The sequence below is a fragment of the Pseudorca crassidens genome, chromosome 5 (genome assembly GCF_039906515.1).
Source record: "Pseudorca crassidens isolate mPseCra1 chromosome 5, mPseCra1.hap1, whole genome shotgun sequence".
Taxonomy (NCBI): Eukaryota; Metazoa; Chordata; class Mammalia; order Artiodactyla; family Delphinidae; genus Pseudorca; species Pseudorca crassidens.
This window is the reverse complement of record NC_090300.1, coordinates 38,492,464-38,508,156: the sequence shown is the minus strand read 5'-3', so window position 1 is coordinate 38,508,156 and position 15,693 is coordinate 38,492,464. Positions and strand designations below refer to the sequence as shown.

Sequence of the window (15,693 nt, the reverse complement as noted above, 5' to 3'; positions counted from 1 at the left end):
AAAGTATACTTTTATTCAGAGGAAGGAATTCTACATTTTACTGTAAATTTTTGTTGTTTTTTTAAATTCCTGATGAGTGAGTTTAATGCCAACCTTTTAGATACTTTGTCATTAAGAAACTTAGGTCTTCCCCTTGAAAATAAGGTTTTAAACATAAAAGTAGGAATACTCACTTTCAGAGTAAGTAACTTAATCAAAGGACTTTTTCTGAATTTTGTTAAGAGAAAATAAAACAATAATTTTGATTTGATTATATAATGACTATTTAAGGACTAGTTAATTTCATAACGATTTCTTTAATAGGGTTTTTATTTCTTGCTTAATGTACAACTAATGATGAGTAAGTGACTTGACTATTCTTTCTCTATTTAAAGTTGCCTGAGGATTTTGCTGTGGTGTTTGCAGAAGCAGAAGGTGAACTTGCTGTTGGAGGAGTTTTCTTGAGAATCTTTATTGCACAGCCAGCTTGGGTTCTAAGAAAGCCTAGAGAATTTCTTATTGCACTGCTAGAAAAGTTAACTGAGCTCCTGGAGAAGAACAATCCTCATGTAAGCTTTAGCTGTCAGCCAGACATTTCATATAGTTTGCTAAACACTATTTGCTAAACATGTTGATAGTGTTTCTGTTAAAACACCATCCTCATTGACCATACATTAAGAATTGGCTACCTCTTTCAATGTAGCAGCCACCCTTAAATTCACATATGCCTTGTCAAAAGTGAAACTTCTTGGTAAAAGTTGGAGTTATGTATATTGAGAGGATGCTATTTCTAACAATTATAGTAGCTCTGAAAGGTTTCTTCCGTCCCATTTCCAGTGATTGTATGGTTTTAAGGAGAAACCTAAATGTGCAGTGTAGAAACCTAAATGGAAGTGTGTCCTGCTAGGGCATGTTCTTCACTTAGCTTGCCATAGATGGCAGGAATGACCCTACTTAAAAAAATTGACAGGGGAGTCTTAACTACATGGGTGAACCCTGTACCTATGCTCAAAGCCAAAGGCTAGCAGGAAAGCAGGAGTGAGTAGGAAAGTAGACTTGGTCTTGGCTTGGCAAGTCATAACCCCTGATGTAATATAAGGTTTTGTTATTTGAACTCATATATTGAAAATAATTGAGGTACATAATTAATTAAACAAGCTGGCTATAGAGGTGATTAAGAGCCCGATCTGTGGTGTTAGATGGTCCTGGACCCCAGTACCAGCCCCACCAGTGACTAGCTCTGTGACCTGGAGTAATGCCTCCTGATTCTGCCTCAGTTACCTCATAGAAAGGTAACAGCATCTGCCCCTAAGGCTGAAGTTTTCATGAGTTTTGATAAATGTGGAGTACTTAGTATAATGTCAAGTACTTAGAAATCATTAGTTACTATCATTAGCTTTGCAAGACTTCAAAAAAAAATTAACATTACGTTAGATATTTACATATGTCTCTTTCTATAGTCACATTTTCTCTTTACTAGGATTTTTACTACATATATAGTTTGCTTAAAAAATGAAATCCTCAGAAAGGAGAAACTTGGAAACAGAAAAACGTATAACATTTTCCTTCTACATTGCTTTCTTTTTCGGTGCATCCCAGCTTCCATGTTTATTTAAGACATGTTATGTTATGGATATATATGTTTGCATATAATGGTATAAGCTACAGGTTTTTGCAATCCATTTTCCACAATAGAAAGTGCATTATGGCAGCCAGACATGTTAATTAGTAGGATTTTTAATAGAACTGGGGAAAACATTTTCGCTAGTTCTTCATTCTCCTGAATTATTGATGTTCTTTGATATTGGCATTTCTATAACATTATCTGAAAATTTCTAGTAATATCTTTTGAGAGGTGATTTCTTAATAGACATCTCTTTTATCTGCAGTAGAAATGAGATGTGGAATAGAAATGCCCAGAGAAAGGCTGCTTAGATTAATGTATCACATTCTTAAAGTCTTTTAAATTCATGCCTTTGTCAAGATGGGGAAGTTTGTTGTTCTTTTAGGATTTAGGGATCACTTTTAAGTATCAGCACTTAGAACTTGTGGGCCCTTAGTAACACCAAATAATTACCAAGGATGTTTAGGACTTCATCAGTATTTTACAGTTTGCTTGTTTGTTTGTTTTATACCCTCTCCAGGGAGAAACTCTGGAAACTTTGACAATGGCAACAGTATGCCTCTTCAATGCACAGCCTCAGCTGGCTGATCAGGTCCCACCATTGGGCCATCTTCCCAAAGTTATCCAGGCGATGAATCATAGGAACAATGCCATTCCTAAGAGTGCCATTCGAGTTATTCATGCCCTGTCTGAAAACGAGGTATTGATGAATCCATTTAGTAGCTTATAGTTCCAGAATTTATCTGTGCTCCCTCTTCCTGACTAATGTACATTGAAGTATAAATCCCTTGCCTACCATGTGCCTTAATCCATACGAGCCTCATGGTATTGTAACAATTCTTAAACTGGTTTAAATGATCTGATTAATAGGAGACTGAATTTGACTTAGTTCATTATTAAACTTGAGCTGAAGGGACTTCTCTGGTGGTCCAGTGGTTAAGACTTGGCGCTTCCACTGCAGGGAACATGGGTTCAATCCCTGGTCGGGGAACTAAGGGATTTTCGGCGTGGCGCGGCCCAAAAGAAAAAAAAAACTTGAACTGAATGTAGGTTTTTCATATATTATTGTGGTATTTACCTTGTTACATAAAATATTGCTAGTCTACAAGTAACCTTCTCTTTTTGGGCACTTAGCTGTGTGTTCGAGCCATGGCATCTTTGGAGACAATTGGCCCACTGATAAATGGAATGAAAAAGAGACCAGATACTGTTGGTCTAGCCTGTGAAGCAATTAACCGAATGTTTCAGAAGGAGCAGAGTGAATTAGTGGCACAAGTAAGTGACTTTCTAGATTTCTATTTTAGGGAAGGCAACATACCAAACAAATAGATTTTCACTTACTTAGCACTGATTTTGGTTTCCCTGACTTGGCAGAGAGGTAACTTGTGAATTTGTGCATGTGTAATTTTATATTTTATACACACACACACACACACACACACACACACACACACACACAGGCACATGTATATATACACACAGAAAAGGTGGGCCAGCTCCCCAAAATCCTACCAATATCAAAGTACTTTTGTGATGTCTGAATTTTAAATTTTGGTTATTTACTAAGCATTTATCCTTAACTTGCTTTGTAAAATTTATTTTATCCTTTTTGGAAAGATTCATTCTGTTTATTCATTCCTTTGTTTCTTTTAAGTCATGTTCAAAAAACATGCCAATGTTTTTATAGTCCTTTTCAAAGAGACTACCCATCTAATGAAAAGACGACTTAGTGGGTACCAATGTTGCAGACATCAAGGGAACAAAAAAACATATAATAAATTTAGAAGCCATTGAGAAAGTGATCTTTCTAAAATACAACTCTTAAAAGTGTAACTCATTCTTCACTTAAAAATCCTTCAGTGGTTTACCATTACCTGCCAGATGACAAAGTGACATTTGACATCCTTAGCCTGAATACAAGGCCCTTGCATCCTTATTATCTGGCCCTCCTATTTCCCAGCCCCTTTTCCTCTCACATCTTCTCTCCCCATCCACCCCCACTTCCATCTCTGTTCCTTGTTCAGTCAGGTTAGAAGTACTGAGTACATTTCAAGGAGATAATTGGATGCTCTGAGGTTCAAACTTATAATTGGCTAGGAGGGTTGTTGTATTGGAAAGAACATGAGTTAGTTCTACCACTTGATGGCTCTGTGACCTCAGGCATGATATTTACCCTTACAGTACTCAGATTACTCATCTGTAAAATAAAGTTATGACTTCTCACAGGGTTGTTCCAAGAATAATATCTGTAAAAAAGAGGTAGACTGACTTAGTTACTTCCACCTCTTTCCTTTGAATCTCAGAGTGGGCAGTGAAAATTGTGTGGTAGCAGAGTATTACTTAGCTTTTATTAGGCTGATAGAAAATGTATGGTGAATGCAAAGGTTGATGTTTTAAGAAAATGTGAAAACTAATATACTGCCAATATTGTTGCCCATCAGTACATGTCCTTAGAGGAAGCAGACCAGTATACTCGCTGAAGCTCAGGTTCTGTACTTTATAGGTCCAGACACAGATTCCATTACTATCTCGCTCTGTGACTGTCAACATGTTTTACCCTCCATGCGTTGATTTTTCCATCGGCAATATTATAGTTATGCCTACATCATTAGGTGTTGGGAGGATTAAGTAAAATAATCAGCATATAGCATTTAAAATAGTTGATGGAACAGAATAAAATCTCATTAAGTAAAAATGTCATTATTATTAGATACCCTCACCCCCAAAATTCTGCATCTGGCATTAAAATAAAATAAAGCAGAGTGTCCTCTTCCAGATATGGTTCTGGGGGTGAAATTATTTCCTCAGTGGATGGCTTACATTTTTTAAAGCGTATATATTTGTGTTTGTGTCTCTCTCTATATATGTAGACACACAGACACATATATACACACATGTACACACATATGTATACTTGATATTCTCTTCTAGGCCCTGAAAGCAGATTTGGTCCCATACCTCTTAAAATTACTTGAAGGCATTGGCCTTGAAAATCTGGACAGCCCAGCAGCCACAAAGGCTCAGATTGTTAAAGCTCTCAAGGCAATGACTCGAAGCCTGCAGCATGGAGAACAGGTGAGTCTACACAGAGGTAACTTTGATCTGCCGATTACAAGGCATTTTCAAAGCCAGGTGTCTTGGCCATTGGTGATCTATGCACCTCAGCTCAGGTTCCACCTACAGGTGTGGTTCTTGACCGTAACTGGAGCAGATCCCAAAACCAGGGATGGACTAGCATAGCTAGTCCTCATAAAACACAAACTATATACTCAAATAGTCACTGGGAGGATTCTTTCTCTGGATAGTGGTAACATGTTGCACATTCTTCAACATAGAAGAATACTGAGCATTTAGTTGCCAGTTAAGATTAACTTTCAGTTCTAGGAGTTACTGTGGAGTAGTGATAACCGCATTCATTAACCATCCCATAATACCATTTTAAAAGATACAGAACATCATTTTAGTTTCATCTCCTTCTGTTATTAGCACTTACAAAGTGTTGGCTTCCTTTTTGTTGTAACTTAGATTCTATTAATGTGTTTCAGCTGCATGCATATGCTGAGTTCAAACCAGTTCAGTAATTTAATTTTCCTCATTGGTTTTATTCTTAATGTTGCTTCTGAGGAGTTCCTTATTCAGTATTATTATATAGCCCTATCTAGTAACGCTCTCTTTTTTTAAGGTGAGGTGAAATTTACATAACAAAATTAACCATTTTAAATTGAACAATTCACTGGTATTTAGTGCATTAACAATGTTGTATAACCACCACTTTATCTAGTTCCCAAAACTCTGTACCAATTAAGCAGTTATTTCCCATTTCTTCTTCCCCTCAGCTTCTGGCAGTCACCACTCTGTTTTCTAGGAATTCACCAATTCTGGACATTTCACATAAATGGAATCATACAATATGTGACCTTTTGTGTCTGGCTTCTGTCACTTAGCATGTTTTCAAGGTTAATCTGCGTTATAGTGTGTTTCAACACTTCATTCCTTTTTAAGGCTGAATAATGTTCCATTGTGTGTATATGCCACAATTTGTTTACCCATTCATCTGTTCATAGATGTTTGGACTATTTCTACCTACTAATGTTCTTCTGTAGGTTTAAATTGACTTAAAGCTCTCCTTTAGTGAATCCACTGTGTTTGTGTGTTCCAAATAAAGAAACATTTTTTATGCTGTTGTCCCTCCTAGCAGTATTATCATTTGAACTATTTAAGGTGATAATAAAGAAGAGAGACAGCATGTGCTGCTGCAGTCATTAACTATATGTTGAATAAAGTTACCTGTGGGCGTTCTGAATGCCAAGCAAAGGCACTCCTGTGTACCATGCACCGGCAATTGTCCTCCCCTCCAGATTCCTGTTGATGACAATTAGCAGAGCAACCTTGACCCCCACCTTCCACTCCCAAGGGAAGGAAAGAATTATGATAGTTTCCAAAATAGGAACTTTAGCACCTTCACAACTAATCACTTCCACCATTGCTTCTCCCCAAGGTTGGGACAAAGAGTCTTTTGGACTCACACAGTCACCGTGTATATCTCTACTTTAATGCTTACCACTAAGTTATCTGGCATTGTCTGTCTCCCCTACTAAACTGTAGGCACTTCAGGGACAGAGAAAGTCTTTCTCATCTTTGTGTCCACTGTGCAACCCAGTGATCTGAACTTTGATCTGAACTTTGATATGCGAAAGATATCCTCTACATTGGAATTTCCTAAACTTTGTTTTAATCTATGTCACAGAAAGAAACATGTCTTCCATCTTAGTCCAATACACATTTACACACATGTTATTTATACTCATATGTGTATATATATCACAGAACAATTTTGCCCACTTTACATGTGATACTCTGATGCTTTCTATATTAATCTATTTTATTTTCTCAAGCATGTTGATCACAACTGTCTTAATAGATTTCTTAAACTTCTAACAGGCCACATCCATAGTTTGAAAAAGTGCTTTACATTGTAGCTTGAGGGACTTCCCTGGAGGTCCAGCAGTTAAGACTCCGCACTCCCAGTGCAGGGGGCCCGAATTTGATCCCTGGTCAGAGAACCCGAATGCCGCAACTAAGCGCCTTAATGCCACAATGAAGATCCCATGTGTCGCAACTAAGACCCGGTGCAGCCAAATAAATAAATAGATGTTAAAAAAAAAAAAAAAAGTTGTAGCTTGAGTTTTGCAGTAGCTCCTCCCCAAACCCCTTCCTCGGGAATACTTCATGAACCCACACCACACTGTCAGCCAGTTGTTACTATCACAAGAACATCTTCATGCCAAAATTACATACAAGTCAGTAAGTTCAAATAGTAGAGTCCAAGTTTAGAGGGAAGACTGATTTAGGGACTTCTTTGCGTCTGGCTTAATGAGATGTGCCTGGTGTAGAGTGTCTGATGAATGTGAGGTCTTGGTTCATCTTTGGTTCTTTCCTCAGCTGGCCTCTTCCTTTTGTCTTGGAAGTTTGCTTTTTCTCTTTAATTTCATCTACCAACATCTAGCACTTAGTTTGTTTAAATTCAAAGAGTTTGTTTTACTTCCCTAGGTGAATGAAATCCTGTCTCGTTCTTCAGTCTGGAGTGCCTTCAAAGATCAGAAACATGACTTGTTTATTTCTGAGTCACAAACAGCAGGATACCTCACAGGTAAACCACACCCAATTCCCTTCCCTAAGACACATGGCAGAAGCCACTTGGACCTTTCTTTTGCCCTGTCTAGACTAAAAATGGCATTTAGAGGGTTTTCCTAGGTTCCTAGCTACCTGTCTTGGAGATGCTGTGGGCATGCAGTGGACCTCTGGTTCTAGCCCAGACAGCATGCGAACTGCTGTGGTGTTGAATGTGTGCTGACTGCAACGCGGACTCTGCTTAGTTTTGATCCAGTAAATCCATGGTGTCATATGTTGTATTTGGAGTATGGCTGTATTAAAATGTTTATCTTGAACATGTAACAAAAGAGTAGAGAAATATCTACTCAGAAATATCAGTATCAGAAACATGACAGCATCGTTCCATTCTGTCAGAATACTAGGTTGAAATTCCAAATATGCATACTCACATGTGAAATATTTTTTCTTCAAAGTTACCAGTGATTAATCTGAAGTTTTACTAAATATTTAGGGTTTATCTTTTCGTGGGAGGAAATATGTGGGTATCATAAAGGAAAGGATGTTTTACTGCCTAGGGATCAGAAGATAAAACACTTCAGAAGCTTGGGACATTTGTCCATTTGACAGACTTATTTTAGTAAGTCTGAAAATGAAATATGGTCTTTGGTATAAAAGTTTTTTTTTTTTTTTGGTATAAAAGTTTTTAGTTTGAAATTAACCTTAGGAATATTAAGTGGTTCTTGCAGTCTGCCTGAAATTATAATATTTTTAAAATGTCAGCCCTGCGTCCTCCTCTAACCAGAGATGATGTAGGTAAATTGAGAGAAAAAATTAATTACCCAGCGTTTCTCACACCAGTGTAACTGTTTTAATAATCTTGATCACTAGTATAGAAATTTATAAATCCTGAAGACCAAATCTTAAATATTCAGAAGAAGTGAGGACTTTGGAGAAAGTTTTACATGGTTTTAATTTTAGACGTGGTTGTGACATTACTGTTTTTTCCTCCACTGTGACCTCTTTAATATTAAAACACTAAAATTTATAATCAGACTTATAGAGTTTATGAACATGTGGTACATGTGTGTACATTAAGAGTAGAGTGCCATGGGTTTCCCTTCTACCTTTCCCATCCCCTGCCCTATGATGTCTATGGAGAGAAATACCTAGAATATAGTCTTAGTCTCTTCCATATCTCTTTCAAATTCGGGGTAAAGCTGTAGCTTCTAAGTAGGAGTATGTTCTTATAGACACACTAAAAACTTTACCTCTTTAGACTCTTTTCCCAAAAAGTTTACACAATACCACCTTTTCATGGTATTATATTCATTACTTTGTATGTAAGAATGGTATGATTGGAAAATCTGCTGTATTTTTTCTGGCTGAGAGTAAACTTATTTAAAATTTTACCTTGAAGAATAGGAAGATGTAGATTACAAGCAGGGACAGGAAGCCCTCTTCTAATTCTTTTTGTTCTTGAGTGTACTTCACATTCATTGCATTCACTGACTTGACTGGGTGGAATAAAAGACTGCAGGTGATCCTTGATGTACTAACAGCTGTGGGTCAAAAGGTCTGTCGTTAGAATACAGAAGAGAGAAGGATTTATCTTCAGAGACCTACAGTTCCTTTAGAAATCACTTGGTCCTCACCCCCACCCAGATTCCCTGATAACTATAGGAAAAGTTCAGGGAGCCAAAAGGTTTCTGTCTGTGCCTTTCCTTTTACTTGGATCCCTGGCGTGGCTTCTGAATGAGTTATGAGAAGCAGCTTTGATGGGCTGCAGAAGGTTAGGGAAATAAAAAGGCTGGGGTTTATAAATTTCTTCACAGCCTTGGTCTGGCTCAGGGGGCAGCAAGTTCCATATAAAGCCATCGAGGGGTAGGTGATATAAATCCCAGCCTGGAAAGGGCCTGGAGTTTTACTCTGGCCATTCTGAAGGTCATTGTTGAAGCCCAAGGGCACATCAGTTGATGTTGGACAATCTAGACTAGCTCTGAGCTGTGTTGGCCCCCAAATTGTCCAGTTCTTAGCACATCATCAGTCTGGGATGTTCTTTTGTTGTGAAAGTACTACCGGTTGAACCGATGTATATTTATCTCTTGGGTTGTCAAATGTTTTCTATTTTGTGTTTGAGCTTTTCCATTGAATTGTGTGTCATTGTTTGATAAAAGAGGCTAGTACTTCTAATAATGATAAAATTCCGTTATGTGGAACTCCATGGAATGTATACAGTGTTGTGTTGAATTGGAATTTTAAATTTACCCCACCCTGCCTTCAGTCTTGAGAAGATTCAGTTTGTACCAGCCTCTGTCTAATCAATTTGCAAATGAAATCAGGTGCTGTGAGAACATAAGTCGTCACCAGCCTTTTCTTCCAATAAGTCGATTTTGTTTAGGAGATGGGGAGAGATGAGAGAAAGCTAATTACTATTTCAAAATAAGATGGGAATGACTAATCACATTTATAATTTTCTTCTTCTTGGTTGCTGAGCAAATGTCACTCAGTCACATGTTCAGGATTTGGGGTAAAAATTAAAATGTCCTAGGTAGGATTACTCAATGTTGATAAATTGGGATGAGACTGACCCTCTAGCCTGGCATATTGTTTTGTTTTATGATAAATGTTCATCTAAAAGTGCCTCAATGGGACTTTACCCATGGTGCAGTTAAGCTGTAACGCTCATTGTGTAGGGCCTTGGGTTACTTAGCCATTTATTTTGTTTTAGAAGAGCTTGGTGCTAACAAGCTCAAAGCCCTATAAAAATAATTTCAGCAGTGAAAATCCTCAGATTTCCTCACCTAGAAAATCAATAGAGAAAGAAGGAACAACAGGGAAAGAAAGAGTAGTGGGCCAAGGCAAAGATGCTTTTAGGAGCTAGACTTGGAGATGAGGAACTCTGTACTATATATTTATTTACTTCTATTTTAATTAGAGGCATGTGAAATAGTTATCTTGTTTTCCTAAGGTCATCAAAGGGAGCAAGGGTGCATTTCTTGGGCCTCTCATCAAACTGGTCCATTAGTTCTTTGCAGAGTTGGTTTTTATTACCTTTTGGTTTTCTTTTTACACATGTCCAAGACTACACAGTGGGAGCCATGTTAAGAAAGATTCCCTAAGGTCAGTGTCGGTTTATTGTAGGACATTGCTGCTAAGACAGGGCTTCTTTTTTCTTCCCCCCACTGAGAATCCCATGTTCATTTTCACCAAAGGCCGTGCTCCTTCCACTACTCCATCATGGCAGCCAATTCCGTTCTGTGGGATTCTTGGTTTTCACATCCCTCTTAAAGAGTCCAGCTGCCTTACACAGTGTGCCATGTGCCCCGTTTCTGGCAGCCCCTACTCTTTCCTGCCATGTTTCTCTGGAGAACACAGTGTCGTATCCTAGCAGACTGTAGCTTCCAGCCCCTAGAAACCAGACGTGTCTGGAAGAGGCCAGGAGTGTGAGGGAGAGAGTATCTCAGACTTCATTTAGAGAAATACCAGGAATTGACTTGTCTTTCCTAAAGAGGCAAATGGTGGGGCTAGAATTTGGTCTCTTCTGAATAATCCTTCTAGGCCCATCATTCACAATTTAGATTTTAGCCCAGAGGTTCCCAAAATTTCTCAGTTCACAGTGCCTTACTATCTTTTTTTTTTTTTTTTGCGCTACGCGGGCCTCTCACTGTTGTGGCCTCTCCCATTGCGGAGCACAGGCTCCGGACACGCAGGCTCAGCGGCCATGGCTCACGGGCCCAGCCACTCCGCGGCATGTGGGATCTTCCCGGACCCAGGCACGAACCCGTGTCCCCTGCATCGGCAGGCAGACTCTCAACCACTGTGCCACCAGGGAAGCCCTATCTTAGTCATTTTTTTTCTTGATCTACCCTTAGGCCAAAAGAAATGCTTAATAATTAAGTTTATTAAGTAGTTATATCCAAACAACTTGCAAGTAGTTGTTTGTATGGTATCCAACAGATGTCACTTGTCTCTCAAATTTAAAATAGCCCATGTGAATTTGCCCCTGGGTGCCTCAGCGTGTAGTCTGAGAACCACATCCTTAGTCCTTTCTCTATATGTAGCATTCATGATTTGGTCTCATAATCTATTCATTTGATGTGAACTAAGTTGAGCCCACATCAGAAGTGCTCAGGAACTGTACCAATCTGGAGTGTTTAGGGGTTTATTCTTAAGGGTTGCATCCTTGGTGTGTTCCCTAGCAATCTTGCTGCTGCCTGAAGTTCAGAGTGGCAGGTTGGTGGGAAGTGATGTAACCGTGTGGCGCTATTGCTCTGAACCGCTGTCAGGGGGGTATGGTCTCTTTCCTGAGCAGTCTGTGGAAGGCCTGATGTCCTGATTGGTGGAAAGCAGGGGTTGATAGATGCAGGCCCACCTTGCCTTAGAAAAGGGAAAATCCTTTTTCTAGGTTTTCTAAGTTCCCGGGCACTCCAGGTGGCAAGCGGCACCTCACGTGAGCTGAGTTGTCTCTGGCCACTGTGTAACCACGTGCTGCATACACAGTGTCTGCTTTCTTCACGCCCTCAGTACAAATGCTCATGAGGTTAAAAACAAGATGAATCTGAATTGTCCCCCTTTTGTCCTGCTTCAGTCCCTGTTATACCTTAGCCTTCATCAAACTGCTCTGCTGTTTGCACTTCCTTATGACTTCCCTTGCTGCTTATGTTTCTTTTTTTCCCCTCAGGTGTCTCTCCTTCCCTTCTAACTGGCAGCAGTCCCCTTCACCTCAGGAGCGGGCTTTAGATCCGCTCTGCCAGGCAGCTTGCTAACTTCTGTGTAGCTCTCTGAAGCAGGTAGAGAACCATTTTGCTAAATGCATGCCGCTTCCACTGCTTTTCTAGTCCTAACCCTTCAATGTTCCTTAGCTGTTTGCCTTGTTTCCTATGATCTCAGCTAAAAGTATTGTTCAATATGCAGTATTATGCTACAGTACGGTGTCTCTTGCAAGTACTCTGTACAGTTGTGCAGTGGTTCTGAGGTGTAATTAAATGTCTCTGCAGTTCATGATAAACTAGAGGGCTAAAGCCATTATATGCTCATAGGCCACATCTTCATAAATGCTGGCATAGATAATGGCATTTTTGTGCACTAGAGATTGTTAGAATCAAGACATATAAAACTAAAATATTGATACCTTTTCCATAGCACTCTTATTTTTACCTATGAGCGATGTCTAGAGCTTGCGTTTTCTTTCTCAGAGACCTTGGTGTAGCAACCCTTGTTCATTTGGTGTTACTTGTTATAGTAGCATTTCTTTGCACCAAATGAAAATAGGTTATCTCGAATGTGGATAGAAATGTTTTTTGTTGGGAATTCATCACGTATGACTTTCGAATGGACTGACCCAAGTACAGAGTTTCTTTCCTCTGTTCCTATTTTTTTCTCATTTGACGTTAGCTATATCCTTCAGCGTCCAGGATTTTTTGAAAGATTGAACTTCCCAGATGTGAGAAGGGAAATTTTTTTCCATATTTCCACACCAGTGTTACTGTCCAGCATAAATTTTGAAATGATTTTTAACTTTGTCGTATAGTAAAGGCAAACCATGAAAATGGTGCTGTGTAGCTGTTTTAAAGTTTTCGTTGTATGCTTAGGTAATCCTAATAGATTGTATCAGTTCCTTGTGATGGGGTGCTTGACCTGGTTCTGACATTTTTGTAAAGGTCAGTGTTCTCACATGACTCTGCTCTTTAGAAGGTGTGTATTTTTCCTTTCTCTCTTGCAGGACCTGGAGTTGCTGGCTACCTTACTGCAGGGACATCGTCATCAGTCATGTCTAACCTGCCGCCTCCCGTAGACCATGAGGCAGGCGACCTTGGCTATCAGACTTGAAACTTTCTTGAGAGACAATAAACGCTGAAAGGCCAGTGCCCCGTCCACATTCCTCCAGCTGATACGTTGAAGAAAACTCTTAACTGCCTTTCTCCTGGTTTCATGACAGTGTTATTCCTTTTTCTATAAGTATATTTTTATTTAGGAAAAAAGTCAGTGATTCTAATTGTATCACGTTATAAGAAAGCACTCTGTGGATCAACCTAAGCAGGTACACAAGAATTTTTTTTCTTGATGTATGTAAGCACATTTTGTTCCTTTATATCTGTTTACAAGACTGTGAATCAAAAAGACAAAACTTTCTTCCTAGTTTTTATAATGTTTTTTTGAACTAGTGTGACTGTGGGGTTGAACTGCAGTCTACAGAAATTGGGAAATCTAAGTCACCCCTAAGAAGGTCATTTCCCTCTCCTGCATCGAGTCTGTGTGGCTGTTCTCCTACCTATTAGGTTTTGTCCTTGCACCTGTTCGCTGGTATCCTCTCCTCAATTATTAACCTTCTGAGAGCTCACAGCATACGTCGGTATGTATAACTGGCTTTACCAAATTGAATGAAAAAGGAGTTGTGCAAAAAAATTTAAAAATGGATGTCAAGATGTTATGTAAGAGATTAGTGTAATTGTGAAATGTTCTATACATTATCAAATATATAAAGCTTTCTATATTGAATGTACATTATACAGATCATTCTTATGTGTACATAAAATTTTAAAAATAAAGGGAATTGACTGCTTTGTTAATGAGATATATTTGTTCTCGTTTCATTTTTCCCTTTGAAGACCTTGTATATCTTTATTTCTAAGACAGATTTTGTAGTAGTAGCAGTAAACAGACTTTGCCTCACATTTCTAGTATCTCATACAGCTACATTGACATATTATGTTCATTCCTAAATCCCTTCATTAGTATTTCAACCACATCTAAATTTAAAGACACAGACAGCATCTCATTTATTTTCCATACAATATTCAGGAATGGGTCAGGCTGTTAATAAATAGTTTAATGCATGTGACACATTAATTCCAATATTTTTAAGAGGAAAGAAATTTAAAGAGTGAGAGGAGATTTCACATAACACAGATTTCAGCACTGAGGTCTTCTAGTGTGATCACAGACTACAAGAAAATATAAACATGTAAAATATATACAAACACTTCTTAAAGAATAAGGAAATATCCAACCCTCCAAGTTGCCTTTGAAAGCAAGAACCAAGTTTATTCCACAGTTGATGTGTAAGAAGAGCTGGAATGGACACTTAATTCATATCATAAATTGTTAATTCAAAATTTTCCATCAGATTTATCCATCTCTCAACTTAAAGATTATGGAGTAATGTACCCATGTAAGTATTTTAACATATACCTAGGTTTTTAGTTTCTAAGAGGCAATATTTAGTTATAAAAATATGTTCACTAAAAGAGATTCTAACAGCTAATTTAGGAGTAGGTGTTTTAGAAGAGCATAAATCAATACAACAATATATTTTCTTTAAATACTAAAAGAACGTAAATATTGTGAATATTTACAGTAAAGGCCCATTTAAATAAATCTGCAAGTCACTGATGTTTGAATACCAGTAACAGTTCATCTTTTTTTTTATATTTGAATTTTATTTATTTTTTATACAGCAGGTTCTTATTAGTTATCCATTTTATACGTATTGGTGTATATATGTCAATCCCAATCTCCCATTTCATTACACCACCACCAACTCATCTTTATTGAACATTATGCCAAGCATTTTATAAAGTGTCGTATGTGCATGACTTCAATTAATCCTCAGCAAACCTATGGGCTTGTTGCTGATATAATTCCCATCTTCCAGGTGAAGAACATGAGGTTCAGAGAGGCAAAGCAACTTACCGAAAGTCACACAACTAGTAAGTAACAGAGTAAGAAATTAAAACTACTTTTACTTGACACCATAGTCTGTTTTCTGAGCCACTATCCTGAGATAGCGATAATCTCAAATAGGTGTATGTGACTAGGAAGACTGAGTTTGTTTTTCTTTTTTTTTTTTAATATTTGAGTTATTACTTTTTTTTTTTCTTTTGGCCACACCTCACGGCATGTGGAACTTCCCCGACCAGGGATCAAACCCATGCCCCGTGCAGTGGAAGCACAGAGTCTTAACCACTGGACCACCAGGGAAGCCCCTGTTTTTCATTTTTAAACATTTTTTATTGTAAACTAAAACAGGTATAGAAAATCTCACTGAACAAATTAGTGAATCACTCTTGACCTCCCAGGCAGGTCAAGAACTTTGCCAGCCTCTCCAGAAGCCCCAACATGTGCCCTCATCAGAATCATAGCCCTTCCCTTCAAAAGTGACCACTTGTCCAACACTTCCTTGTGTGACTTCGTAGTTCATCACCCACATGTACATTGCTAGACACCAGAGTTTGGTCTTGCTTTTTTTCTTTTTTAAATGTGTCTTTGAGTCTCTTTCAATCTGGCTGCCCCTCCATCCCTTTCTTTTCCCCACCACTTGTCTGTCAAAGTCCCTGTGGCCATTTGACTTGTTGGTTTTCCTACAGTTGGAAGTTGCTGATCACACAGTCGTGGTGTAATTCAGCTTGGTCCTCTGTCCTCTTTTGGAGTGGAGGTTTTATCTGAGATTTATGCGTGGGGAAATTTGCCCTGAGAGA

General features: G+C 38.5%; 1 protein-coding gene across 5 annotated transcripts in view; it reads left to right on the top strand.

The window, feature by feature from the left end:
* The window catches only part of DNAJC13 (DnaJ heat shock protein family (Hsp40) member C13), a 121,479-nt gene extending 107,689 nt beyond the window's left edge, over window positions 1-13,790 (top strand). For 4 of the 5 annotated variants that reach the window (XM_067737807.1, XM_067737806.1, XM_067737805.1 and 1 more), the window contains 6 exons: window positions 375-548; window positions 2,124-2,303; window positions 2,738-2,878; window positions 4,535-4,678; window positions 7,154-7,253; window positions 12,939-13,790. In XM_067737807.1, coding sequence (XP_067593908.1) covers window positions 375-548; window positions 2,124-2,303; window positions 2,738-2,878; window positions 4,535-4,678; window positions 7,154-7,253; window positions 12,939-13,045 — 846 coding nt within the window. In that variant the 3' untranslated portion in view covers window positions 13,046-13,790. Of the gene's footprint in view, window positions 1-374; window positions 549-2,123; window positions 2,304-2,737; window positions 2,879-4,534; window positions 4,679-7,153; window positions 7,254-11,897; window positions 12,007-12,938 lie in introns of all 5 variants that reach the window. The other variant, XR_010943518.1, reaches the window with a different exon arrangement.
* Window positions 13,791-15,693: the final 1,903 nt, after the last annotated feature.